General features: G+C 41.0%; 2 protein-coding genes across 2 annotated transcripts in view; both read right to left on the reverse strand.

The window, feature by feature from the left end:
* LOC132392181 (NXPE family member 3-like) overlaps nt 1-1,440 on the reverse strand; it is a 31,372-nt gene extending 29,932 nt beyond the window's left edge. Inside the window, exon 1 of the mRNA XM_059966027.1 lies at nt 1,258-1,440. Within this exon, the coding sequence (XP_059822010.1) occupies nt 1,258-1,440 (183 nt within the window). The remainder of the gene's footprint in view (nt 1-1,257) is intronic.
* A 22,364-nt stretch (nt 1,441-23,804) lies between these two features.
* The window catches only part of LOC132392182 (NXPE family member 3-like), a 29,293-nt gene continuing 26,202 nt past the window's right edge, over nt 23,805-26,895 (reverse strand). Inside the window, exon 5 of the mRNA XM_059966028.1 lies at nt 23,805-24,381. Coding sequence (XP_059822011.1) covers nt 23,828-24,381 — 554 coding nt within the window. The 3' untranslated portion in view covers nt 23,805-23,827. The remainder of the gene's footprint in view (nt 24,382-26,895) is intronic.

The following is a 26,895-nucleotide window of genomic DNA, read 5'->3' on the forward strand; positions in this document are numbered from 1 at the left end:
GTTCCTGTCTGGGTAAAGGTATTACAGAATTCCAGAGTTGGTGAGAGAAAAGAAAACAATCTACACAGTGCTTCTATACCTGATCACTGCTCAATAACTTCTGTTGTATGGCAAAAGTAAAAAACAACAGGGTGGGGCTTTATGATGACACCACGTTACTGGTCAAGTGACCTGAAAGTAAAGTCAAGGTTACAATTGTGTTATTTAAGAGATTTAAAACTGGATAATCTTAGGACAATAAAATTAGCTCACTTGCCCTTAGTTGCTAAACCAAAGGACATGGGGAGCATGAATCAAAATGCCTGCTTCCCACTAATGCTTTAACGCTCAGCAGGAAGACGTATCCTCACTACCCAGATCCCAATGCGACATTGAAATGCCTATATTTGAAATGTAATTAAAAAGGAATGCGGTAAAAGGGCATGACATTCTCATACATCTCTTGGTAGATGCTCCAAAAGAGCATCTGGGACCTCTCCCTGCTCTCATAAACCACCAAGGTGAACAGGGAGAAACATAGCTCCTGGTCATAATGGCTACAACAGAACTGTGAACAATCTGATCCTTTCCTCTTGGATCTGATGTTAAAAAGAAAAGCTTTTAAATATTGTTCCTTCATGCTCAGTTTACTCAATCGATTTTTCAGAATGCCATTTTACACACCTTGATGAGCTGAAAGTTTATAATTACCACAAGCAGTGTCAGCGATACCAGCAACATGTAAAGGAGCTGCTTGGAATTGAAGTAAAGAGGCACTTTGATTTTACATTGGTCATTCATATTGGAAGGTTGTTGTGCTCCCTTGCCCATCGGTCTGTTTAAAACTTCCTTTCAGCAAATCTGAAATTTAAATGATTCAAATAAATTTAAGGCAAACAATTTCAACCTGACGGCTTTGACGTCAAATTAAGTTTATTATCAAAGTACATGCATGCCCCCATATACTACCTTGTGATTCATTTTCTTGCAGGCATTTAAAGGAAAACAAAGAAATACATTCGAATTTATGGAAAACTATACATAAACAAAGACTGACAACAACCAATGGGCAAAAGAAGACAAATTGTGCAAATAAAAAACTATAAAACTATAATACTGAGAACGTGAGGAGTAGTGTCCTTGAAAGTGAGTCGGTAGGTTGTCGAATCAGTTCAGCATTGAGGTGAATGAAGATATCCACAGTGGTTCAGGAGCCTGATGGTTGTAGGCCAATAACTGTTTCTGAACTTGGTGGTGTGGGACCCGAGGGTCCTGTACCTCCTGCTCGATGGTAATAATAAGAAAAGTGCATAGCCTTGATGGTGGAGGAACCTGATGATGGATGCTACTTTCTTCCATTCCACTCCATTCAAAGAGAATACTTTGACCATATTTTCCACAGATCCAAATAAGGTTCTTCTGGAGGACTGGAATCTGGTTATCATCGAAAGGAATATCCATGGTAATTCTGCTAATTTTCCATCAATCAAGGTAGTATGGATAAAAGCAAATACAATATATGAGGAAAGAATATAGCTGAAAAAATTTGGCAGCTGAAAAATTTGGCCTGTCCCCTAAAACCCTGACTAATTTTTATAGATGCACTGTAGAAAGCATTCTTCTAGGGTGCATCACAACCTGGTATGGAAGTTGTCCTGTCCATGATCGGAAGAAGCTGCAGAAGATCGTGAACGTAGCCCAGCACATCACACAAACCAATCTTCCATCCTTGGACTCACTTTACAAAGCATGCCATTGGAGCAGTGCTGCCAGGATAATCAAGGACACGACCCATCCAGCCAACACACTTTTTGTCCCTCTTCCCTCCTGGAGAAGGTTCAGGAGCTTGAAGATTCATACAGCCAGATTTGGGAACAGCCTCTTGCCAACCATGATAAGACTGCTGAAAGGATCCTGACCCGGATCTGGGCCGTACTTTCCAAATATCTGGACCTGACTTGACTACCTTACTTTCCCTTTTCTATTTTCTAATTATGATTTATAATTTAAATTTTTATTATATTTACTTTGATTTGTTCTCCAGGGAGCGCAAAGCGCAGAATCAAATATCGCTGTGATGATTGTATGCTCTAGTTTCAATTGTTTGGTGACAGTAAAGTAAAGTAAAGTAAAGGAGAGTCTTCAAAAGGCAATGGTACAGCAGTGGGACATGATGGTGGGGATTTTTTTAAAACTATGAATATGTTTATATCTTCAAATATCTCACAATTCATAAGTGGGTAGAGGGATAGGCTTTCTTCCTTGCTGAAACTGTGGGAATGGGATGATAAACTGAGCTAATTATTTTTCAGTGGGGTGACTGTGGTGGTAGAGATGAGTATGCTACTGTGGAGCTGGATAGAAATTGGGAAAAGAAAGGGGTTAGGAGGAGGTGTGGCTTGGTAACTGAAAATCATGAAGTGACATTGGCACACATAAAATGCGGAAGCAACAGATTAAGTCAGGCACCAGAATAATGGAAATAAAAAAGGGGAATAAAACCAGCGAATCATGGTGAAGTTTGAGAAATCGATGTTGTGGTTTACCCAGGAGTTTGAGCTGTAGCTCCTGCAACTTCGTTTGGCCACGTCATGGCAGGAGTTCATAGGCCAACATGCTGGAATGGAAATAGCAGTGTCAAATTCAAATGGGTGTCACTGGGATTTGGGGAGGACAGAACAAATGTGCTTGTTGAAGCAGTCTCCCAATCTGCATTAGGTCTCATCAGTGTAGAGGAGGTTACAGCTGATACAATAAATGACCACAAGAAATTCACAGGTGAAGAGTTCCCTCACCTGGATGGGCTCTAAATGGTAGTGAGGGAAGAGGTGTAGGGGCAAGTGTAGCATTTGTCATGGTTGCAAGGATGAGTGCCGGGATGGAGGTCTATGGAGAGCAACAAGTAGACAAGGAATTCATACAGAGAGTGTTTTCTGTGGAAAGTGGGGAGGGAGTAATGGGGTAGGAGAGAGAGTTGTGCCTGGTAGTAGGATCCTATTAGATATTGTAGAATTTGCAGAGAATGATGTGCTGGATACGGAGGCATGTGGGGTGTTACTGTATGTGAGGACAAGGGAAACCCTATCCTTGTAATGACAAGTTGTGGAATGGATGGAGTCAGACACAGGTGAAATCAAAGAGATATGGGTGAGGGCAGCGTTGATAGTGGAGTGGTGGAAGGGAAGCCCCATTTTCTGATAACGACAAATCCTTGATATTCTAGAATAGATGTGGTGGAGGCAGAGTTACTGAGAAAAGGGATCAGCAATTTTTCAGGTGACAGGGAGGGAAGAGGTATAGTCAAGATAACTGTGAGAGTCCATGAATTTGTAAAGAATGTCCATAGATAGTCTGTCTCTGGAGAAGGAGAACAAAAGATCAGGAAAGAAGAGAGATGTGTCACAGATGAACCAAGTAAATTTGAGGGTGGGGTAGAAGTTGGATGCAAAATTGATTAAATTGGCGAACTCGACATGAGTGCATGAAGCAGCATCAATGTAGTTGAATAAGATTTGAGGAACATTGGGACATGGACAGTTCTACATAGTCAATGAAAAGGTAGACATACCTGTGCCCATGGTGATATTGGTGGCTTGGAGAATGTGGGAAGAGCTCAAAGAGAAATTGTTGAGTGTCAGAATCAGTTCTACTAAACAGAGGATAGTGATGGTAAAATGGAACTGTTTAGGTCTGTTGTTTGGAAAGCCTTGGGGTCTTCCTGATGGGGAACAGAAGTCTATAGGGATTGGATGTCCATATTGAAGAAAGGGGGTCAGGGCCAGCGAAATGAAATGATGAAGAGCATGTGAGGTATTACATTAGGCTGACAGGTCAGAAGTTCCCCTTCTCTCTGTCCCTATCACAACTATGTATTCTGCTGCAGGGTCTTTGCACACCTGCAGGCAGGCTAAGCCCTAGGGTTGGAGTTGGCAAATGCGCTTGTGAGTATGTACATTCCAGCTAATCACTGTTTCATTATAGTGGTATTTAACTTCTTTCTTTTGACTTGGCCTAGCGATGTTACACTCTCTGTTCACCCTCGTCCATGTCTGGGGAAGAGAACCACCGTTTTGACACACTGTGGATGTGTAGTATTCATTTAGCATTCAGGTATCACAGTGTTGGCACTCGGCTTTCAGTTTCTGAGTTTTACTTAACAGTTCCGTTGGCCTAGCATTTATTGTTTTCTTCCTCCTTTCTTTCAAATTCTGCAACAATTCTCGTTAAAGTCAGTGAACTGTTGATCTGCTTCAGTCAGTCTCTCTCCCCACATGGGCCATATCCGAACGTTCTTATACAAAAGAAAAGGTGCATTGCAGGTACAGGCAGGTAGGAACAAACAAGGTGCTTATGGAGAATAAGAAATCCAAGAAAACACTTAAGTAAAAAATCAGGATGTCTGAAAGAAGGCATGAAGTTGCCTTCACAGACAAGGTGAAGAAGAATCCTAAGGAATTCTACAGATGTGTTAAGAGCAAAAGGACTGCAAAGGACAAAATCTGGAAGATCAGAATGGTAATTCATGTGTGGAGTCAAAAGAGATGGGGGAAATCTTAAATGAATTTTTTTTCACCTGTTTTTACTCAGGAGATGGATACAGAGTCCAGAAGTGAGGCAAAGTGTCATCAGCTTCATGGACGTGTACAGATTACAGGAGGAAGGCTTCGCTGTTGTGAGGCATATTAGGGTGGTTAAATCTCCAGAGCCTGACAAAATGTTTCAGTCAGATCCTGCAGAAGGCAAGTGTAGAAATTGTTGGAGCCCTCGCTGAGATATATAAATCATCCTTAGTGCCAGGTGAGGTACCAGAGAATGGAGGATAGAGCAGTTCAAGAAAGGCTCTAAAAATAAACCAGTGAACCTGACATCAACAAGGGGAAAAGTGGAACGCAGTGTAAGGGATCAAATATATATGTATTTGGAAAGGCATAGACTGATTAAGGATAGTCAGCATGGCTTCATATATGGTAGGTTATGTCTTATAGGGTTTGAGGAAGTTACCAGGAAAGCTGATGAAAGCAAGGCAGTGGATGTTGTCTATGTGGTCTTTGACAAAGCATTTGACAAAGACCTGCATGGGAGTTTGCTCAAGAAGGTTCAGTCACTTGGCATCAAGATAAGGTAGAAAATTGGATATGACATTGGCTTTGTGGAAGAAGCCAGAGAGTGGTAGTAGATGGTTGCCTTTCTGACTGGAGGCCTTTGACTAGTGAAGTACTGTAATGATCGGAGCTGTATCTATTATTGTTTGTATTATTGTATAATTATCTATATCAATGGCCTGGAAGATAATGTGGGTTAACTAGATCAGCAAATTTGTGGATGACACCAAGATCATGGGTGTAGTGGACAGCAAAGAAGGCTATCATGGTTTTCAGCAGGATCTGGATCAGCTGGGAAAGTGGGCTGAGAAAATGGCAGATGGAATTTAATGCAGATATGTGCATAGTGTTGCATTTCAGTAGGACCAAGGAGGACAGGTCTTACACAGTGAACCGCAGGGCACCGGGGAGTGTGGTAGAAAAAAGAGATCTGGGAATACAGGTCCATAATTCATTGAAAGTGACGTCACGGGTAGATGGGGTCGTAAAGAAAGCCTTTAGCACATTGGCTTCATAGATCAATGCATTGAGTACAGGAGATGGGATGTCATATTGAAGTTGTATAAGACATTGGTGAGGCCTAATATGGAGTACTATGTGTGGTTTTGGTTTCCGACCTACAGGAGAGATGTAAATAAGGTTGAAAGCATGCATAGAAAATTTTCAAGGATGTTGCTGGGTTTGGAGGAATTCAGTTATATGGAAAGATTGAATAGGTTAGGACTTTATTCCTTGGAATGTACAAGATCAAGAGGAGATTTGATAGAGGTATACAAAAGAATGATTGGTATAGATAAGGTAAGTGCAAGCAGGCATTTTCCACTGAGGTTGGGTGGGACTACAACTAGAGGTCATGGGTTAAGGGTGAAAGGGGAAAATGAAGGGAAACTTCATCACTCAGAGGTTTGTGAGTTTGGAATGAGCTGCCAGTGCAAATGGTGCGTGTGAGCTTGATTTCAACATTTAAGAGAAGATTGGCTAGGTACATGGATGGTAGGGGAATGGAAGGCAATGGTCCCAGTACAGGTCAGTGGGAGTAGGCAGGTTAAAAGTTTTGGCATGGGCTAAATGAGCTGAAGGGCCTGGTTCTGTGCTGTAATCTTTATGACTCTATTATTTTGACCTGCTTCAGTGTCTGCCTGCCTTTCCACACTTGGACCATATCCAAATGTTCTGACGCTCCTTTCTGTTGGATCTAGAGATAATATTGTCTAGAGAATTCTTCAGCATTCAAGAATGAGATGCATATCATGTGGATAGTCATTGTATTAGCTGTTCATAACACTAACTCACTTTACACATAACACTAAGAAACAAAGAAAGGGTTCAAAAGAAAAATAGCAAATAACTTGTGGCAATCTCGTATTGAAAACTAGCTCAAACTTGACATATAAGAAAATGTCTTTGATAAGAATAGTCCATGCAACAGTTTTAGTAACAAAGTGATACAGTGATACAGCTGCTGGCAAAGAAACTACAAAAATAGAAATAGAAAACCATCTATACTGTAAATCCATTGAACAGTTCAAGTCAAAGATAGAAGCAAGCACAAAGTTAAACTTCCCTAAATATTCAAGAATCTACCTATCTTTGTTTTAAATGAAAATGGAATCTATGTCTTCATGTGGGATTGAGAAGTCCAATGATTCGGTCCTAATAGCCAATCCCAAATACGGAGGCTGTGGAAACAGAGACATGAAACAATAGTTGAAGAAAAATTAAGAAAAAAAGATGTTTTAGGAAGAGAAGTGCGTCAACATTTGGATAGGAAGAATTGAAAAGGATATATGTAAGAAATGGGAGAAAGGCACAAAATGACGAGATCTCACTGACAGAAGAATTATAATGGGCTAAGTGACTTTCCTGTACACTGCAAAATCCTTTGTGTCAAGGAGGCTGGAAAACCTCTCGTCGGCAATCACCGTCACAAAGACATGCTGTGAATAAATTAATCACATGTACAAGCCGTTTCATAATGCGAAGAAATGATATCTTCACAAGAAAAAAAGAATTGAGACAGGGTAGCTAAATTACAAAGCGATGAGTAAAACTTTGAAGTAAAAACTTTGAAGTAAAACTTTTTTCTAGAAAATTGAGAAGTGAACAGTCCATGGAATTGTTGAGTGCTATTTTTATTGGGACATTTTCTTGTTAACACAGTTTTGTTCTTTAGTTTAAATATAGTGGCATATTTAAACTTATTATACGTCACTGAGTACTTCTTATTTCGCCCTAAAGTCACGAAAGACCCTGACTAAAAGAGGATTACAGCGGGCGAGGCAGCAACTGTGGAGGAAAATGGACACCCGAATCATCGACTGCTATTTCTCTCCGCAGATCCGGCATGTTTTTGTTGCAAAATAGATGTGCTATTCCCTCGATACCCTGAGCTGCGAAGAATTGCGAAGCATTTTCGTTCGTTAATATATTCCGATGACTAACTGGCAGTGTCAAAAGACAGCAATTCAAATCAGACTTGACGCGAACAAAAAGGATAGTCCCCACTTTTTTCCTCTGTTTATCCCTGGATACATAAACACTAAAAGAAGCGCTGTATAAATTACAATTTGAATGACTTAAAAAAATGTCTTGTATGTAGTATTGTGCTGTAACTGTAAGTTTCCATAGAAACTATGGCCACAGAATATGTACTTCATGATTCCGCGGGAGCTGTTGCTTCTGTCGAGCTTTGCAGTTTATTCGTGTGTTACAAAATGTACAGTCCCCGAGCACAAGAGACCCAGAAAGATTCCCAACGGATCTTCAATTTTCATTCGACATTTGGCGTCATGCAAAAACAAAACAAACTACGATCTACCCGGAGATTCAAAAGTATCTGAAATATATTTTATTATCGTCTCCTACATCAGTTTGCTGTTGAGAGATTAAACCGGCAGCTTTCATTAGGACTTTTCTTTCGGATACATTACAAAAATGTTAGAATAAAGGGATAAGAATCGATGTTGAATTACCTGCGATTTGTAATTATTTCCCTCGGACTATAAAATAGGGTGTCGTCGCCGGATTACATTTCGCTCCTCTCGTAAAGTTAGCAACGATCGAACTTTCAGAAAAATAGTAACAATCTCCTCGGCACTTCAACGGTTAAAATTTGCATCATTATCGACCACTCCCTGTAACGAGCCTATTGTCACCAAACAGGTGAGTTCAGTGACAATCTCGAGAAAATCTACAGATGATGAAATTAACAGAGTTCACAAACAACAAATTGACTCCAGTAATTTAGTTTATAATTTAGTACATAATTTGTCATATCTAAACTACTGTGGCTGTTTATAATGGTCTCAGACTTCGTACCGTGTTGCAACAATAATTCAAAAATGCTGTCATATCATAATAGCCGGTTTAAAGCAACAATAACCCTTAATGGGATTGTAAAATTATTCAGTGAAACAGCTTTTGTTGTTTATTGTCAATGGGCAGCGTCTAGTGACATTGTGCCTTGAACGACTATGAGCAAATTTTGGACTCCACAAAAGGCAGTTGGAAAAACAGCGAATAAATTTAAAACACAATAGATACTGTAAATGCCACAAACACGCGCAAAATGCTGGAGGAACTGGGCAAGTCGGGCAGCATCTATGGAAGGAATAAACTCCTTTATCAACCACATCAACCATAGCCTACCGGTCAACCTCGACGCTTCGCAATTCGCCTATCGGAGCAACAGGTCAACGGCAGATGCCATCTCTCTGGCACAACATTCCTCCTTGGAACACCTGGAGAATAAAGACGCATATGTAAGGCTCCTTTTCATTGACTACAGCTCTGCCTTTAATACCATCATTCCAAATAAACTGATTCCTGAATTCCGGAACCTGGGCCTTAGCACCCAGATCTGCAGCTGGATCTTCAACTTCCTCACAGACAGGACCCAGGCTGTAAAAATAGGGGACAAGCTCTCCTCCACAATCACTCTGAGCACCAGTGCCCCACAAGGCTGTGTACTCAGCCCCCTGCTGTACTCATTGTACACCCATGATTGTGTAGCCAAACCTCCATCGAACTTAATATATGAGTTTGATGATGACACTACAATTGTAGGCTGTATCTTGGGTAATGATGAGTTTGAATACAGAGGAAATTAAGAACCTGGTGGCATAGTGCGAAGATAATAACCTATCCCTCAACGTCAGCAAGACGAAGGAATTGGTTGTTGACTTCAGAAGGAGTAGCGGACCGCACGACCCATCTACAATGGTTGTGCGCAGGTGGAACAGGTCAAAAGCTTTAAGTTCCTCGGGGTTAATATCACAAATGACCTGACTGGGTCTAACCAAGCAGAGTCCACTGCCAAGAAGGCCCACCAGTGCCTTTACTTCCTGAGAAAGCTGAAGAAACTTGTCCTGTCCCCTAAACCCTCACTAATTTTTATAGATGCACCGTGGAAAGCATTCTTCTAGGGTGCATCACAATCTGGTATGGAAGTTGTCCTGTCCAAGACCAGAAGAAGCTGTACAAGATCATGAACATAGCCCAGCCCATCACACAAACCAATCTTCCATCCTTGGACTCACTTTACACCACATGCTGTCGGAACGGTGCTGCCAGGATAAACAAAGACAAGACCCACCCAGCGAACACACCTTTTGTCCCTCTTCCCTCAGGGAGGAGCTTGAATACTTGTATAGCCAGATTTGGGAACAGCTTCCTTCCAACTGTGATAAGACTGCTGAACGGATCTGGGCCGTACCTTCCAAATATCCGGACATGTCTCTCGTTTTTTTTTGCACTACCTTACTTTCCCTTTTTTAAATTTATGATTTTATAATTTAAATTTTTATTATATTTACTATTGATTTGTACTCCAGGGATCACGAAGCGCAGAATCAGGCATCGCTGTGATGATTGTATGCTCTAGTATCAATTGTTTGGTGACAATAAAGTACCAAAATTAAATTAAAGTACCAAAATTATTCCTTCAAGATGGTGCCAGTGAAGAACGCGACCAACGGCAACGTTCTGCAGCCAGTTCATCAAACGACTTTTTTTACTGCTTTCAAATACGTGTATATCCCTGGTTTAAGACCATGCTTCATTTTATTAGTAGAAATATACTGTTGGGTACTTTATTTTCTGCAGATTTTATCAAAATGCAATGTGTTTCTTTAATTAAATCACATCAGCTTTGTGGGCTGAAGGGCCTGTATTGTGCTGTTTTTTTTTTCTAATTGAGTAATTCAGTTGATTGACAAATTAGGCTTGTTGTCTTGGCTGACAAGATTTGTCATGTTAGCATTTGGCTAAAAGGATGCCCGGAACATTCTAGAAGGATCTGGGCTAGTCATTTTCTGGAAGGAGCTCGAAGAAGAGGGAGAGGGATGACAAACATGAGTGAAGAACATACTGAAATGCTCACAGAACTTTCTGGAAGGGTAGATACTGCTGTTGGAAAATCATTGTGCAGAGAATGGTCTGGATATTAATTGACATTTCACTTTGACTGTGTTTTCAGCCAGAATTTTTTGGTACCGTGAGCAAATAAAGTGAAGCAAATTTGGTTGATTACACAATCATGAGATCCAAAAATTACCTGCACACTATATGTGTGTGATGGAACCCTTTCTTTATCTTGTTTGTTACAGTTAAAATATTCTGTCCATACAATTCTAATTTAAGTTTATATTGCTGTGAGTTATGTTACTGATACCTGGCAAACGGTGAATTTTCAGTGTTCATACAAATGATAGTCTCATTTTCCCTTAAAGGGACATTCAAACTTTTGTGTTGTGTTTACCCGAATCATATTTATCCTGGGCGTATTTATGTATTTGAAATTACCTTCTCCTTCTCATCACTATTCCCCACACATTGCAGAGTTATCTTTTGTTCTGAAAGGTTGGATTCACGGTAATAGCTAACTCATTACGAGCCTGTGGGTCGAGGGTTATGATTCTGCTACTCATCCTGGCGTGATCCCATGTTCAACTAATTCCATTGCTTTGCTCCAACTGAGACATCGAGCAAGGCTGAAGTCAACGAGGACGAGAGCGGAGGATGGACGGGTGGTCGGTACTGTCTGCTAGGGTTTCATGGCCTTCCTCTCCCGCTCACGAGCGGCTGTCAGAGGAAAGTGCACGAGCCTTGGGATCCACGTCACAAGGATTGAACAGCGAGGCTGTGGACTTGTTTTGGGAGACTTTGACATTAATGTTGCAAACGTTCCTGGATTCTAGATTCTTTTCGCTGTTTTTGAGTGGTTTGATCAGGGTGATCGATGTGATCTGGGGCACTTAGAAGAACAGCTCTGCCATCAACAGTGGACCGACGGCTCTGAATACTACTAGACTCCGGGTTTGATGTTTAATATTTTATGTGTTCTTCACTCACTTTTGCCGATTGCACAATGTGTTTGTTTTTTTGCGAGTTGGGTGTTTGATGTTTTCTTGAACGGGTTCCATGGTGTTTTTTTTGTTCCGTGGGAGGAGAAACCTTGGGGTTGTCTTCTTTATACATACTTTGATAGTAAATGTATTTTCAAACTTTTATACAGTCGATGTTTCTGGCCAAGACATCAGCTTACATTTAAAGATTGTACTGTGTGCATAAAACAACTACTGCACCTGCTGCCGTAAAGGGTACTGCTATTGTCATGGTCCGGTCCGTGAATTCCACATTCCGGTTCACGGTCCGGTCCGTGAATTCCACATTCTGGTTCACGGTCCGGTCTTTGCTTCTTATTCCAGGTTTTCCAGGTTTCCCCAGTTTTTGTAGAGGCACCTGATTCTTGTTTGGGCTGGCTTCATAAATAGCTTCAAGTTTCAGCCTTGGTCTGCGAAAGCTCTTGGTCTTGCTGTGGCTGGGAACTTGTTGAGGGGAGGGAGTGGGATAGGGATTTTGGATCAGAGATAGGCAGCTGAGGAGAAATGGATTATTGTGAAGGAAGAAATAAAGGGAATGAGGAGATAGTGAGGGGATGGATGAATGAAAACTGAGACAAAGGGAATAAAAGAATAACAGTGGAGAGAGTTCTGAAAGTGAGGAAGATAAACAAGTTCAGAGAGGAGGTGTTGTCATAATTAGGTTTAATGAGAAGGCGGAAGGACAAATGAAAAAAATTAACCCGTTTGTGCTAACAACAACTCTGGCAAATAAGATAAGGGAAATAGTATTTGCAAAAGTCCTTAAAGATGACAATCTATTGGTAAGATGTGCGAATGAGGAACAACTTGAGAAAGCACTCAATCTAAAAGAGATAGGAAAATGCAAGGTGGAATATACAGGGAGGGTGAGAGCATGAAATGGTGATTGTAAAGGAGTGATTACGAGTGTACCAATGAGTATAAACATGGAGGATTTAAAGAGGAATATCAAAGGGGGAAAAGTAGTTAATGTTCTAAGACTGAAAACAACAAAGGAGGGAATGAAAAAGGAAAGTGAAGCAGTATTGATTGAATTTGAAGGAGTGTCAGAGAAGATGTTCCTGGGTTTCATGAGTTACCAAAGCCATTGAGGTGCTATAATTGTCAAAGGTTTGGACACATAGCTAAAAACTGTAAAAGGCAGAGGAGATGTGCTAGATGTGGGGGAGATCATGTATATGTAAAGTGTGGAACAGGAGTGCAACCAAAATGCTGTAATTGTGGAGGAGCTCATAATGTGGCATATAGTGGGTGTGAGGTTATGAGACGAGAGAATAAAATTCAAGAAATAAGAGCAAAAAGAAAGATCACTTATGCAGAAGCTGTAAGAATGTCAAGCGACCAGAATAATGCTCCCAATGAACAGGGAGTTATAGGGATGTGAGAAATGCAGCAAAGAACAAATAACAGGATTTATGTAGACAAAAAGGCTCTAGTAACATTCATTGCAGGAATGATTAATAGTATGGCTGAGGCAAAGTCAAAAAGTGACAAAATTCAGCTGGTGGTCAAAGCAGCATTAAACCATTTAGGGTTAGTAGGACTGACATGGGAAGAAGTGAGGGAGAACCTCACTAATCAGTCAAGCCAGGAAGTGTCATAGGTTGGTTAGTACTCATTATGGTGATTCATTTGCAATGGAATGCAAGGAGTTTACTGGCTAATGGCTAGGAATTTAAGGACTTTATTAAGGAAATGGTTGTAAAACTGGATGTAGTGTGTATTCAGGAAACTGGGTTGAAACCAACTTTAGACTTTGTGGTATATGGGTATACAATAATAAGGAAAGATAGAAATCTAGGGGGAGGAGGGGGTTGTGCTATGTTAATCAAGCAAGGAATACCATATAGGGTACTGGAAAAAGGAGACGATCAGGAATACATAGTGGTGGAAATGTGGGAGAGAGGGGAGGGAGTGGTTATAATTAACTACTACAATCCATGTAAAAGGTTGGATTTGGACAGCCTATTAAGGATACAAGGACAAAACAGACATAAAGTAGTGTGGTGTGCAGATTTCAATGATCACAGCACAATATGGAAGGATCTTATTACAAATTCAAATGGAAAGGTAATTGAAGATTTGATGGAAGAAAGGGATTTTGTGTGTATGAATGATGGTAGAGGAACAAGGATAAACATAACAACAGGAACTGAGTCAGTATTAGATATTACGTTAGTGTCTAATATCTGGCTGGCATTAGTAACTAGGGAGTTTGCACTGCTTCAACTGTAGGCAGTGATCACTACCCAGTTTTATGTGCAGTGGGTGAAAGTGTGGAAGTAAGACCAGGTGGTAGAATCCTGAAGTGGGTGTTTGGAAAAACAGATTGGGGTAAGTTCCAGCAGTTAGCTGAAGAAGCATTGACAAAGATTGACATTTCTGGAAATATAGATGTATTAAACAGTCCGGTGACTTCACTTCCCTTCAGCCTATCACTTCCCAGCTTTCTAATTCATCACTCCCCCCAATTCTTATCCCCCCTTGACCATCCCATGTTACTTCACTCCTGATGAAGGGTTTTGGAGGTCACTACCTCCTCCCATAGATGCTGTCTGGCCTGCTGAGTTCTGCCAGAATTTTGTGTTTTTATTTCCAGCATCTGCAGATTCAGTCATGGTGACTTCAGCAATTATTATGGCAGCAGAAGGATCTATACCCAGGAGTGAAAACAGGATAAATAGAAAACTGGTTCCATGGTGGACAGAGGAATGTTGTCAGGCTGTAAAAAACAGAAATAGAGCATTCAGGCTAGTTAAAAGGATCCATAATATGCAAGCATTTGATTCAATATAAGAAGGCACACACAGGCCTTCTGAGAAGAATTATATGTCAAGCTAAAAGGGCAAGTTGGAGGAGTTTTTGCAACAAAATAGGAAGAACAATGCCTGTGGGAGAGGTACGGGGAATGATTAAGAGGATGGGGGGGGGGTGAGATAGAAGGGATTGGGAATATCCAGTAATGATATCTGAGGAGGAAACAGCAGTCTCCAGCAGGGATAAGGCTGAGATCATGGCCAAGTCATTTGTAAAGACACATAGTTCAGAAAATTTGTCTGCAGAAGGGAAAAGGAGACGGTAAAGGACAATGAGTCAATACCCAGCTGTGTTAAACAGGAGGAAAGAAACAGATGATATAATTGATGATCCATTTACTTTGGCAGAAATGGTGAGAACAATAAAGAGATCGAGACCAACCTCCCCAGGGAAAGATCTAATATGTTATATTATGCTAAAAAATCTAGGAGAAGGAGCACTCTTGAAGTTACTGCATTTTTAGAACAGAGTGTGGGAGGAGGGAAGGTTACCAAGTACATGGAAAGAAGCAGTAGTAATTCCAATAAGGAAACCTGGCAAGGATCCGTCAAAACCCATTAGCTACTGGCCAATAGCACTAACATCAAATATATGTAAGTTAATGGAAAGGATGATAACAGAAAGATTATCGTATGATCTTGAGAAGAGAGAAATGCTGGCAGGTTATCAGTGGTTTTAGGAAGGGAAGGAATTCCATGAACTCAGTGATAAGGTTAGAGAATGAAATAAGAAAGGCCCAGGCAAATAAAGAATCAGTAGTTGCAGTGTTTTTTGACATTGTAAGAGCCTATGATATGATGTGGAAGGAAGGATTATTAATTAAACTGCACAAGATCGGGGTTGGGGGTAGAGTTTTTAATTGGATTAAAGATTTTTTGTTCAGTAGAAAAATTCAAGTTCGGATTGGATCAGAATTATCAAAACAGTACATAGTGGGAAATGGCACACCTCAGTGTAGTGTGATTAGCCAGTTACTTTTCATCATTATGATCAATGGTGTCTTCACAAAGGTACCAGTGGATATAGGTAGGTCACTGTTTGTGGATGATGGGGCCTTGTGGAAAAGAGGCAGGAACATGGAGCATATAATCAGGAAACTATAAGGAGCAATTGATGAAGTGGTAGAGTGGGGTTATGATTGGGGATGTAGATTTTCAGTAGAATAAACTCAAACTGTATTTTTCACTAGGAAAAGAATTGAGGTAGGGAAGAAGTTAAGGATGTATGGGATTGAATTAGAAAGGGTTGGATCATTTAAATTTCTGGGAGTTATATTTGATTCACGATTAACATGGGCAGACCATATCAGGAAAGTTGAGGAGAAATGTAAAAAAGTAATAAACGTGATGAGATGTTTGACTGGTAGGGAATGGGGAGCAAGTTGTTCAGCATTGAAGAGAATGCATGTGGCTTTAGTAGGATCTGTGTTGGATTATGGAAGTGTTTTTATTTCATTTTTTATCAAGTGTTTATCAAGTGTTTTCATTTTTAGCATATGGATCAGCAGCTAGGTCTCTTATAAGGAAACTGGATGTGATTCAGGCTCAGACTTTGAGAGTGTGCAGTGGGGCTTTTAAAACATCACCAGTATCAGCCCTGCAGGTAGAAATGGGAGTAATGCCTTTGCAATTAAGAAGGATGCAATTGATGGCAAACTACTGGGCTAATTTGCAGGGACACAATGATTCTCACCCTGCTAAAGGAGTGTTGCAGGAGTACTGGGAAAATGGGAGGTTTCAGAGGGAAAACTTTAGTCGGGTAGGGAATGATATTGCTAGATCATGTGGAGTGTTTGATCTAAGGATATGTCCTTCAGTAGTTTATCCGGTTGTAGCTCCATGGAAGCTTGTATGGCCTGACGTAGACTGGCATTTGTTAGAGGTAAAAAGGAAAGGAAAATATAAAACTGATTTGGTAAGTGCATTTAAATGTCATGTGATGGAAGGTATAATGATTATACTCAGGTCTATACAGATGGTGCTAAGGAACCTGAAACAGGAGTGACAGGGTTTGGGGTGGCTATAACAGCAAAAGCAATTGCAATCAGCAGAAGAATATCTGATAAGTTAGCGGTGTATACAGGTGAGATGATGGCAGTGTTGGTTGCGTTGCGTTGGGTGGAGAAAGCTGGACTAGTCAAAGCGTTGATATGCTCAGATTCATCTTCAGTTCTAGCAAGTTTAAGGTCTTTTCACTCAAACAGCCGGCAAGATGTACTTCATGAAGTCCTTCAGTCAGTCACAAGAGTTGCAAATCAGGGAGGTCAGGTTAAATTTCTATGGGTTCCAGCTCATGTAGGGGTGAAGGGGAATGAAAGGGTGGATGAGTTGGCAAAGAGGGCATTAAAGAAAGAAAATATAGAAATGCACATTAGTATCAGTAAAGCAGAGGTTAATTGTGTAATCTGGGAAAAAAATCAACCAAATGTGGCAAGAAATATGGGACAGGGAGGGGAAAGGGAGGCACTTATATCAAATACGACAAAGTGTTGTAGGTAGTAGATACAGAAGAGAGGAAATTGTGTAGACTAGGTTAAGGCTGGGGCACTGTGCACTAAACCTAACATTGAAATTGATAGGGAAACACCAGACAGGACTGTGTGAGGAATGTCAGGAAGAGGAGTCAGTAGAACATGTAGTTCTGAGTTGCAGGAAGTATGGGATACAGAGAGAGATGATGAGAATTAATCTAAGGGAATTGGGGGTGCAGGAATTCACATTAAAGCGGTTGCTGGGCATGGGTGAGAGAGCACAGGTTAGGGTATTTTTAGCTTTCTTAAAGGGTACAGTGTTTTTTTAATAGGATATGATGGATAAACAGGAATAGGGAACTAGGATGGCCAAAGATGGGAGGATAAAGTGTAGGTTAGGGTATGTGTGTGTGAGCGATTGGGTGAAAGGATTTAGAATGTGAGTCTCTCACACATTCTGGAGCAGAAGGTGGCAGTAATGCACCATTAAGCTGGATGGGGGAGGGGAGGGGGAGAGAGAGAGAGAGAGCGCGCACGCCTCGGGCTGCTGGATTGTTCCTGTCCAAACCCCTTGTCTGTATCCCTTCTCTTCACCTTCCTGCCTGGAGCTTCGCCCTGTTTGGAACTGTCTGTCTGTGTCCACATCTTCGCTAGGAAGGTCTGACCATTTTGCCGCAACCGGGAATTGTCTTGTTGTGTTCAACGTTCTGAGTAATGAGTCCCGGCCCTACATCCTGTACCCAAGGAGGGGTCCTGGCTTGGTGTTCCATGTTCCTGTTTCTCCCTCGACCAAGGCTCTGGGTTCTTGTCATGTCCATGTGCCTCACCCAGCACAGGAGTACCTTGCCCAGCCCGGTGCTGGGATTCCCTCGTCCTGTGCTGAGGTTCCCTTGTCCCGTCTAGCAGTCTCACGTCCAGCCCTGTGCCTCTCCTCGTTCTGTAGCTACGTCTTGTCCTCGCCAGGTTCTGGAGTCCGGGCCTGAGTCAAGACCCAGGTTCTGGGTCCTTGTCCAGTCTCTGGCTCGGAGTCCAAGCTGAGGCTCCTAGTTCCCAGTTCCATGTCCTGGTTCCCTATTCTCATCAAGTCCTAGCCCAGGCCTGGAGTCCTTGTCTGGTCCAGGGCCAGTGTCATGTCCAGCGTCCTATCTTCCCTTCTTTCCTTGCTTCCTTCTCACATCTAGTCCTGTTCCAAGTAGTTCAGTGGCTGTGTCCTATGAATGTAGTGACAGAACATGGAAACTTCCATTATGTTATTTTTATGTGTAATATGTTAAGAGGGCAGTGTCCATGTCACATTAAGTACTAAATATCATTTGGGGCATGGCATTTTCAATTACAAGTTAAAGATCAAGTCTATTGTCAAGGGCATGCATATTGAGTATTAACTTCTTGTAGCAGCAGTGCGGTGTATTACAACCATAGTTTACATAAATTTAAATGAACCTACTGTAAGTACAGAACTTGCATAATGTCATAGCTATTAAGCTCAAATAGTTGTCTTGAAGTTTGTATTTCATAGCACATCATTCTTTTATAGCTCCTTGTATGCTGTAACATAAATTATTAGCCATGCTTTGTATTATATGTATCAGGTGACCGTTAATATTAAATTTTATTGTTAAAGTGTGCTTGTGTATTCACCCTGGTAATGCTAAAGTGCCTTTAAGAGAAACCAGTGACGTCATTGTGCACGTGCGGTGTGGAGGAAGAGTTACAAAGTTCCGGAATGAATGGCGATTGCTGAGAACACATGGAAAATATCAGAGGAACTCAGCAGGGCAGGCAGTATCTATGGAAAAGAGTACAGTCAACGTTTCGGGCCGAGACCCTTCGGCAGGACTGAAGAAAAAAAAGTTGAGTCAGAGTTGGAGGGTGAGGATGAAACGGATGGGAGTGAAGTAAAGAGTTGGGAAGTTGGTGAAAGGGTCACAGGGCTGGAGAAGGGGGAATTTAATAGTAGAGGACAGAAGGCTATGGAAGAAAGAACAAGGTCATCCATTGTACCCGGTGCTTCAGGTGTGACCTCCTGTTTATCAGTGAGACCCGATGTACATGGAGAGACCGCTTCGCTGAACATCTGCGCTCCACGCAGCAGAACAAGCAGGATCTCCCAGTGGACACCCATTTTCATTTCACTTTCCCTTCCCATTCTGACACGTCCATCCAGGGCCTCCTCTGCCATTGTGATGAAGCCACAGTCCGAACACACCTCGTATTCTGTCTGAGTAGCCCCCAACACCAATTACTCGAACTTCCACTGATCCCACCCTCCTTTTCTATTCTCCATCCCCTTTTCCCTCTCTCACCTTATCTCTTTGCCAGCCCATCACCTCCCTCTAGTGCTCCTCCTTCCCCCCCCCCAGTTTTCTTTCTCCCATGGCCCTCTGTCCTCTCCAATTGGATTCCCCCTTTTTCCAGCCCTGTACTTTTTCACCAATCAACTTTCCAACTCTTTGCTTCATCTTTTCCCCCTCCCAGTTTCACCTGTCACCTTGTGCTTCTCCCACCATGTGACTCCATCTTTTTTTCCCTCCAGTCCTGCTGAAGGGTTTCAGCACGCCACATCGATGGTACTTTTTTCCACAGGTGCTGCCTGGCTTGCTGAGTTCCTCCAGCATTTTGTGTGTGTTGCACAGATTTCCAGCATCTGCAGATTCTCTCTTGTTTGTGTCGAGTGCTGGTAGTTGCTTTTCCCAGGCATGGTAAGCAAAGGTCAATAATATTTGATAATATCCATGTAAATTCAAGTATGCTTATTTGTAAATCCACAATATCGGTAATTTGACATGTTTTACATGTGGATGCTTTAAATTTTTGCAAGTAAGACATCGGCGCTGGATAGTGTGATTGTGCGAAGTTCCTTATTGGCCTAGTAGGTTAGTTTTTCTAGTAATTTAACTAAAAGGTAGTATATTGTAAAAGTTTATTTTGTCGTACTTTATTATTTCATGACTGAATGTGAATATAACAGAGTAATGTGAATGTGTTCATTTCTGTTTGTGTAGCGTGAGCAAGGAAAACTCGTTTGGGGGTCTAGCCTATACATGAGCACGTGTGTCCCTAAGTGAGTATACTTAATTAAGATAAGATGTATTTATTTATATGTTGATGTTGTATATAAGGTACAGGGTTGGTGAGATTCTGATGTTCGTATTTTTTTTTATAATTGCCACTACTCTATTGGTTTTGTATATTTTGATATATTTACTTTCATACTGCATATGTAACTAGTTGATATTAATGGACTGAAATTAAGCTGAGATTGTAACAGCAGGAACTGTTTTTTTTAACTTGTGTTGCTGTTTTTATTTTGATACCCTCTTTCTGCATTAAAACATCTAAAATAGGTAAAGGAATTAAAGACCCTAACAAGTATTTGTTGGCTTGAGTGTGTGTTTTCCCAGGCTACAAAGTATAGCAATTACTGTTCTTGCTCATTTATGATAACGCTGAAAGAGGGTAAGACTTGCAGTGCTGTGCAAAAGTCCTAGGTTCTGTATGTTTGTTTTAGAGATCTGTTTTCACTTTGGCAGAAAAGAGTCTTTTTCTGTCGATCAGTGTCAAAAAAGCCAAATTAAAACCACTGTGATTCAATGTCGTCAAACAATAAAACATGAAAACTTCCATGGGGGGGGGGGTGAATATTTCTTATGGGCACTGTATATAATATGACTGTCTTTTGTATAGCAATGTATTTGTCAACATGCAGCAGAAGGAGAGTTTGTAAATATAGGGGGAGCAAAGGATGTCGGGAGTGATGCAGAGATAGACACACTAATCCAAGGTTATTTAGTTCCAGACAAGTAGTTTATTGATCATTACAGAAAGTCTCTGGTGCTTTGTGCTCCCTTCCTCTTTTCCCCTCTCCCTGCCCCTTCCCACTCTCAGTCCACAATAGAGACCCATATCAGAATCTAATCTATCATCACTCACGTAGCAGTTCTCCAGTCTGTTTTTGAACATTGTGAATTCTTTCAGTCTAATTCTAATTTAGCTTCAAGATGATTATTAACAAATAATTTCTATGTCAATAAAGATAATCTTCAACAGCACCTAATTTAAGACACAAAATCAACAAATCAAGTTCTCTGATATTCAATGAATCCTTTACAGAATAAGCAATTTGGATTCTGACAATCAGTTGCTTAATAAATTGTTATTTTGTAAGTCATGAATGTATTCCAATAGATTAGGTATTATTCCCTTATATAATAGCACTCCTATGCAACTTCAATTTTGACGTGACAGATGAAGACACAAAGATGATGACCCAGATGTTCAAAACCCAAATTCCTAACCTTTCAAAGTTAACACTATTACATTTATTGAAGCTTCCAGTACAGAATGCCCAAAAATGAATCACTTATGACAAAATACTTGTTTACAGTGACAAATTAATTCATGCATTGAATTCATCTTCAAATAAAAACTATAGGGTTGTATTACAGACTGCACAATAGTCAGAGTGAATTGGAGGAGCAAATCTGTAGAGAGATAGTGAGAAACAGAAAGTTGTAATAGTAGGGGATTTTAACTTTCCACATATTGACTGGGACTCCAACAATGTAAAAGGGCTAGATGGCTTGGAGTTTGTCAAATGTGTTCAGGAAAGTTTTCTAAATCAATATGTAGAGGTACCTACCAGAGAGGATGCAATACTTGATCTCCTATTAGGGAACCAGACAGGTCAGGTGACAGAAGTATGTGCAGGTGAACATTTTGGGTCCAGTAACCATAATGTCATTAGTTTCAAGTTAATTATGGGTAAGGATAGGTCTGGTCCCCGAGTTGAGGTTCTAAATTGGAGAAGGGTCAATTTTGTGGAAATAAGAAAGGATCTAGGAAGTGGATTGGGGTAAGTTGTTTTCTGGTAAGGATGTGTTCGGTAAGTGGAAGGCCTTCAAAGGTGAAATTTTGAGAGTGCAGAGTTTGCATGTTCCTGCCAGGATTAAAGGCAAAGTTAACAGGCATAGGGAACCTTGGTTTTCAAGGAATATTGATGATCTGGTTAAGAAAAGGAGAGGTGTATAGCAGGTATAGGCAACAAAGAACAAATGAGGTACTTGAAGAGTATAGAAAATGAAAGAAAATACTAAAGAAGGAAATCAGGAAGGCAAAAAGGAGACATGAGGTTGCTTTGGCAGATAATGTGAAGGTAAACCCGAAAGGTTTCTACAAGTATATTAAGAGTAAAAGGATAGCAAAGGACAAAATTGTTCCTCCAGAAGATCAGAGTGGTCGTCTATGTGTGAAGCCTCATGAGATGGGGGAGATCTTAAACAGTTATTTTGCATCACTATTTACTCAGGAAACTGGCATAGCATATATGGAGGGAAAGAAAACAAGCAATAGTGTCATGGAACATACAGAGATTAAAGAGGAGGAGGTGCTTGCTGCCTTACAGCAAATAAAATTAGATAAATCCCCCGGGCCTGACATGATATTTCCTCGGATCTTGACAGAGACAAGTGTAGAAATTGCAGGGGCCCTGGCAGAAATATTTAAAATGTCCTTAGCCACAGGTGCAGTGCCGGAGGATTGGAGGGTAGCTTATGTTGTTCCGTTGTTGAAAAAAGGCTCCAAAAGTAAACCAGGTAATTACAGGCCAATGAGCCTGACGTCAGTAGTAGGCAAATTATTGGAAGGTGTTCTGAGAGTTTGAATATACAAGTATTTGGACAGCCAAGGGCTCATTAAGAATTGTCAGCATTGCTTTGTGTGTGGTAGATTGTGTTTAACGAATCTTGTAGAGTTTTTCGAAGAGGTTACCAAGAAAGTAAATGAAGGAAAGGCTGTGGATGTTTTGTACATGGACTTTAGTAAGGCCTTTGACAAGGTCCCACATGGGAGGTTAGTTTAGAAGGTTCAGACACTAGGTACCCATGGAGAGGTTGTAAATTGGATTCGAAATTGTCTGTGTGGGAGAAGACAGAGAGTGGTAGTGGATGATTGCTTCTCAGACTGGAGGCCTGCAACTGGTGGTGTGCCTCATGGATCTGTGCTGGGACCATTGTTGTTTGTTGTCTATGTCGATGATCTGGATGATAATGTAAATTGGATCAGCAAGTTTGCTGATGACTCTAAGATTGGAAGTGTTGTGGATGGCGAGGAAGGCTTTCAAAGCTTGCAGAGGGATCTGGACCAACTGGAAAAATGGGCCAGAAAATGGCAGGTGGAATTTAATGCAGACAAGTGTGAGGTGTTTCATTTTGGAAGGACAAATCAAGGTAGCACATACACAGTAAATGGTAGGGCACTGAGGAGTGTGGAGGAACAAAAGGATCTGGGAGTTCAGCTACATAATGCCCTGAAAGTGGTGGCACAGGTAGACAGGGTTGTAAAGAAGGCTTTTGGTATCCTGGCATTCGTAAATGAAAGTATTGAGTATTGGAGTTGGGTTGTTATGGTGAGGTTGTATAAGACATTGATGAGGCCAAATTTAGAGTATTGTGCACAGTTCTGGCCACCTAACTACAGGAAGGATATCAGTAAGATTGAAAGAGTGCAGAGAAGATTTACTAGGATGTTGCCAGGGTTTCAGGAGTTGAGTTACAGGGAAAGATTGAACAGGTTAGGACTTTATTCCTTGGAGTGTAGAAGAATGAGTGTGGATTTGACAGAGGTTTACAAAATTATGAGGGGTATAGACAGAGTAAATGGGAGTAGGCTCCTTCGACAGATTAGGAGAGAGAAATATGAAGGGACACGGCTTTAGGGTGAAACAGGAAAGGTTTAGGGGGAACATTAGGGAGAACTTCTTCGCTCAGAGAGTGGTGGGAGTGTGGAACGAGCTGCCATCTGACGTGGTAAATGCGGGCTCTCTCTTAAGTTTTAAGAATAAATTGGATAGAATCTATCCGATAGATACATGGATGGGGGAGGTCTGGAGGGTTATGGACTGGGTGCAGGTCAGTGGGACTAGCGGAATAAAGTTTTGGCACAGACTAGAAGGGCTGAATGGCCTGTTTTCCATGCTGTAGTGTTCTATGGTTCAAATTGCACCAATTTTAGACAGACAAATCTAAGATTTCCAATGTCATTATGTAGATTTTGCTTTGCATGGTAAACAAATACCTTTATTCCTTTTCAGAAGGGCACACATATGAAAGAAACACATCTATTTCATTCTTTATAATAATTTGTGGAGGGTGTATGTTATGGGGCAGGTAGTGGGCTATAGTCATTTCCCATGCATCCACAAATGCAACATTCATGTGTGCAAATATTCTTCTCATCAATACGTCGAGTTGATAAGAGAACCAGTCATTGTAGTTAAGAATGTAATCTTGGTTAGCTTCCCGTGCATTCCCAGTCTTTATAACAATCACTGTATCTGGATTCCTGCTGAGCAGCTGCAGAATCGATCTCCGGATGTACTGCAGCCTTCTGATGTAGACTCCCACTGGGAAAGTGTTGAAATGGGCACATAAGGTGATGCCAATAACTGTATCTTTCCCTCCTTTAATTTCATTCAATTTATTTGAAATATAATACAAATGCTGGCTTGAAAGACTTCTGAATTGGATTGGTGGACCATGAGCACAATATTCCAGCATAATCTTGTTTTCCACATCCAAAGCACACAGAGGGCCAGCCTTGATATGGTTGCCAAGATCAAACATTTTAAGACCTAAATAAAATATATTGAACTTTTTAAGTCACAATCCTGATGATAATTTTTTTGAAAATTGAATAGACATTTCAAACAACATAACTCCAAAGGGAGGCATTGACTTAACTATCTCACAAGGTTAGAGCTGAATAAAGAGGGGCGTTTCTCACAGTGGAATGCTGGAGCCTTTATCATTTAGTTTCCTCAAGTTATATATGGTAAGTGCCAACCTATGACTATTTCCATTTGGAGAGAATCTACACCACCCCCCCCCCCCCCCCGACATTGAATTACATTGCTAATGTTACTATTGTTAAATCCCATTTCATCGATGTATTCAAGTTACCATTAACCAGTGGTTAGTCTGGGACAGCTGCAGAACTACTATGGTCACGTGAGCACTGAGGTTGGGTACGCTGAGGTAAATAAGTCAGCTGCTGCTCCGAAGATTCCAAGCTCTAACAATTCTCACATTGCAGCAAAACCCCAATAATTCAGCACACCTGGTACTTCAGTGTTATTAGTTTATCTTCTGGACAACTAAATGTTGCACATTGTATTACACTATTATAATCAATTTTGCAATACATCAGGTAAGTTTAAAATAAGTGAGAGAAATAGGGGCTTGGTGAGTCAAAAGGGATTACATAAGTGTTCTTTTCCTGAGAATATCCATAAACCAATTTTTCCAAAAGTCAAAAATGAATGATGTTAATCAGATTGATTAACATGACCATTTTTTTGTCTTCCCTGAGCAGTTACAATGGTACACAGTCAGAATGTCTGAAATCCATTGATTAATGTTGATGGTTTTACAGTAGTTCAATTTTCTGCTTCAATATCATTCAACCATACAGATGAATATAGCCAAATGAAACACAGCCAACAATCACACACAGGTACGTCAGCAGAAAAGGAGTGTCAACAAAAATAACATAACTTCAGCCTGATGATGTGTAGATTGATTGATATGTTGATATGTTGCCTTTGAGCCACGTTTCTGCAAAAACAAGCTCATTATGCACTAGTGCAGCCACAGATGAAGGCAGTCTAGCTTGCCTTCCACTCAGTGAACACTGGAGAACAATGCTCCCTCCCACATCACCTTCGGTGTCTTCTCCTCTGGACAGCTGCTGCAGTTGAGACTGGGACAGGAGAACCTGCTTTGTGCAACAACTGAAGCAATGTTGTTCCGCTGCTGTCTGTGTTATCAATGAACACTGGCAATGTAGAACACTCCAAATCCCAGTTCACTGGCTCATTGACAACACAATGTCCAATGGGGTCTTGAGATCAGAAGAGGTAATGTTGCAGCTATATAGGACCCTGGTCAGACCCCACTTGGAGTACTGTGCTCATTTCTGGTCGCCTCACTACAGGAAGAATGTGGAAGCCATAGAAAGGGTGCAGAGTAGATTTATAAGGATGTTGCCTGGATTGGGGAGCATGCCTTATGAAAACAGGTTGAATGAACTCGACCTTTTCTAATTGGTGTGACGGAGGATGAGAGGTGACCTGATAGAGATGTATAAGATAATGAGAGGCATTGACCATGTGGATAGTCAGAGGCTTTTCCCCAGGGCTGAAATGGTTGCCAGTAGAGGACACAGGTTTAAGGTGCTGGGGAGTAGGTACAGAGGAATGTCAGGGGTAAGTTTTTTTAATCAGAGTGGTGAGTGCATGGGCTGCTGTCAACGGTGGTGGAGGCAGAAACAATAGGATCTTTTAAGAGACTTTTGGATAGGTACATAGAGCTTAGTAAAATAGAGGGCTATGGGTAACCCTAGTAGTTTCTAAGGTAGGGACATTTTCGGCACAACTTTGTGGGCCGAAGGGCCTGTATTGTGCTGTAGGATTTCTATGTTTCTATCACAATAAAAATGTCCAAGTTAATAATTTTCACTATTTGCTGGACCGCACCCTCCTTTGCCATGACAATACTCGACAAGTCCAGGCAACAACATGATTTGCAACAAGTCAGGCTCCATTCAATCCAGGAACTTACCAGGAAAGTGTCTTGCGATTGGAAAAAAAAAACAGAGGATGAACAATTACATCTTTGACTGGATCCAGAGAGGCCGCTGTGACAGTGCGTGCCACCATCTACTGGATTCAATGGAGGTTATATGATTTGATGAAGTATTTTATAAGTATCAATAGAAGAGCTAGCCTTGTTAGTTTACAATGTAAATCTATTAAGTTGCCTTCCATTGTAAGCCAGAAGCTAAATTCTTAAAGATAATGCATCTGATTAATTACTGTAGGGAACTTGCATGTAAATAGTTTTTTTTAAATAAGACTTGTTGCCTTTTGAATGTATTAGTACTTCCATAACTCCTGAAGATGTTTGGATTTCTGCAACTAACATAGCTGCTTTGACAAATGCTTTAAAAATTATGAGGGAATTTGCATCAAGTCAGATCTTGTGCAACCTAAAGAGATCCTATAGGCAGATTATCAGAGTTTCTGTATTTCATCATCTTTACTGACGCAGGATTTGGCCTTTTGGCCCATTGACTCCTCCAGCTTTTA

This window comes from Hypanus sabinus, chromosome 4 (assembly GCF_030144855.1).
Source record: "Hypanus sabinus isolate sHypSab1 chromosome 4, sHypSab1.hap1, whole genome shotgun sequence".
NCBI classification, from domain to species: Eukaryota; Metazoa; Chordata; class Chondrichthyes; order Myliobatiformes; family Dasyatidae; genus Hypanus; species Hypanus sabinus.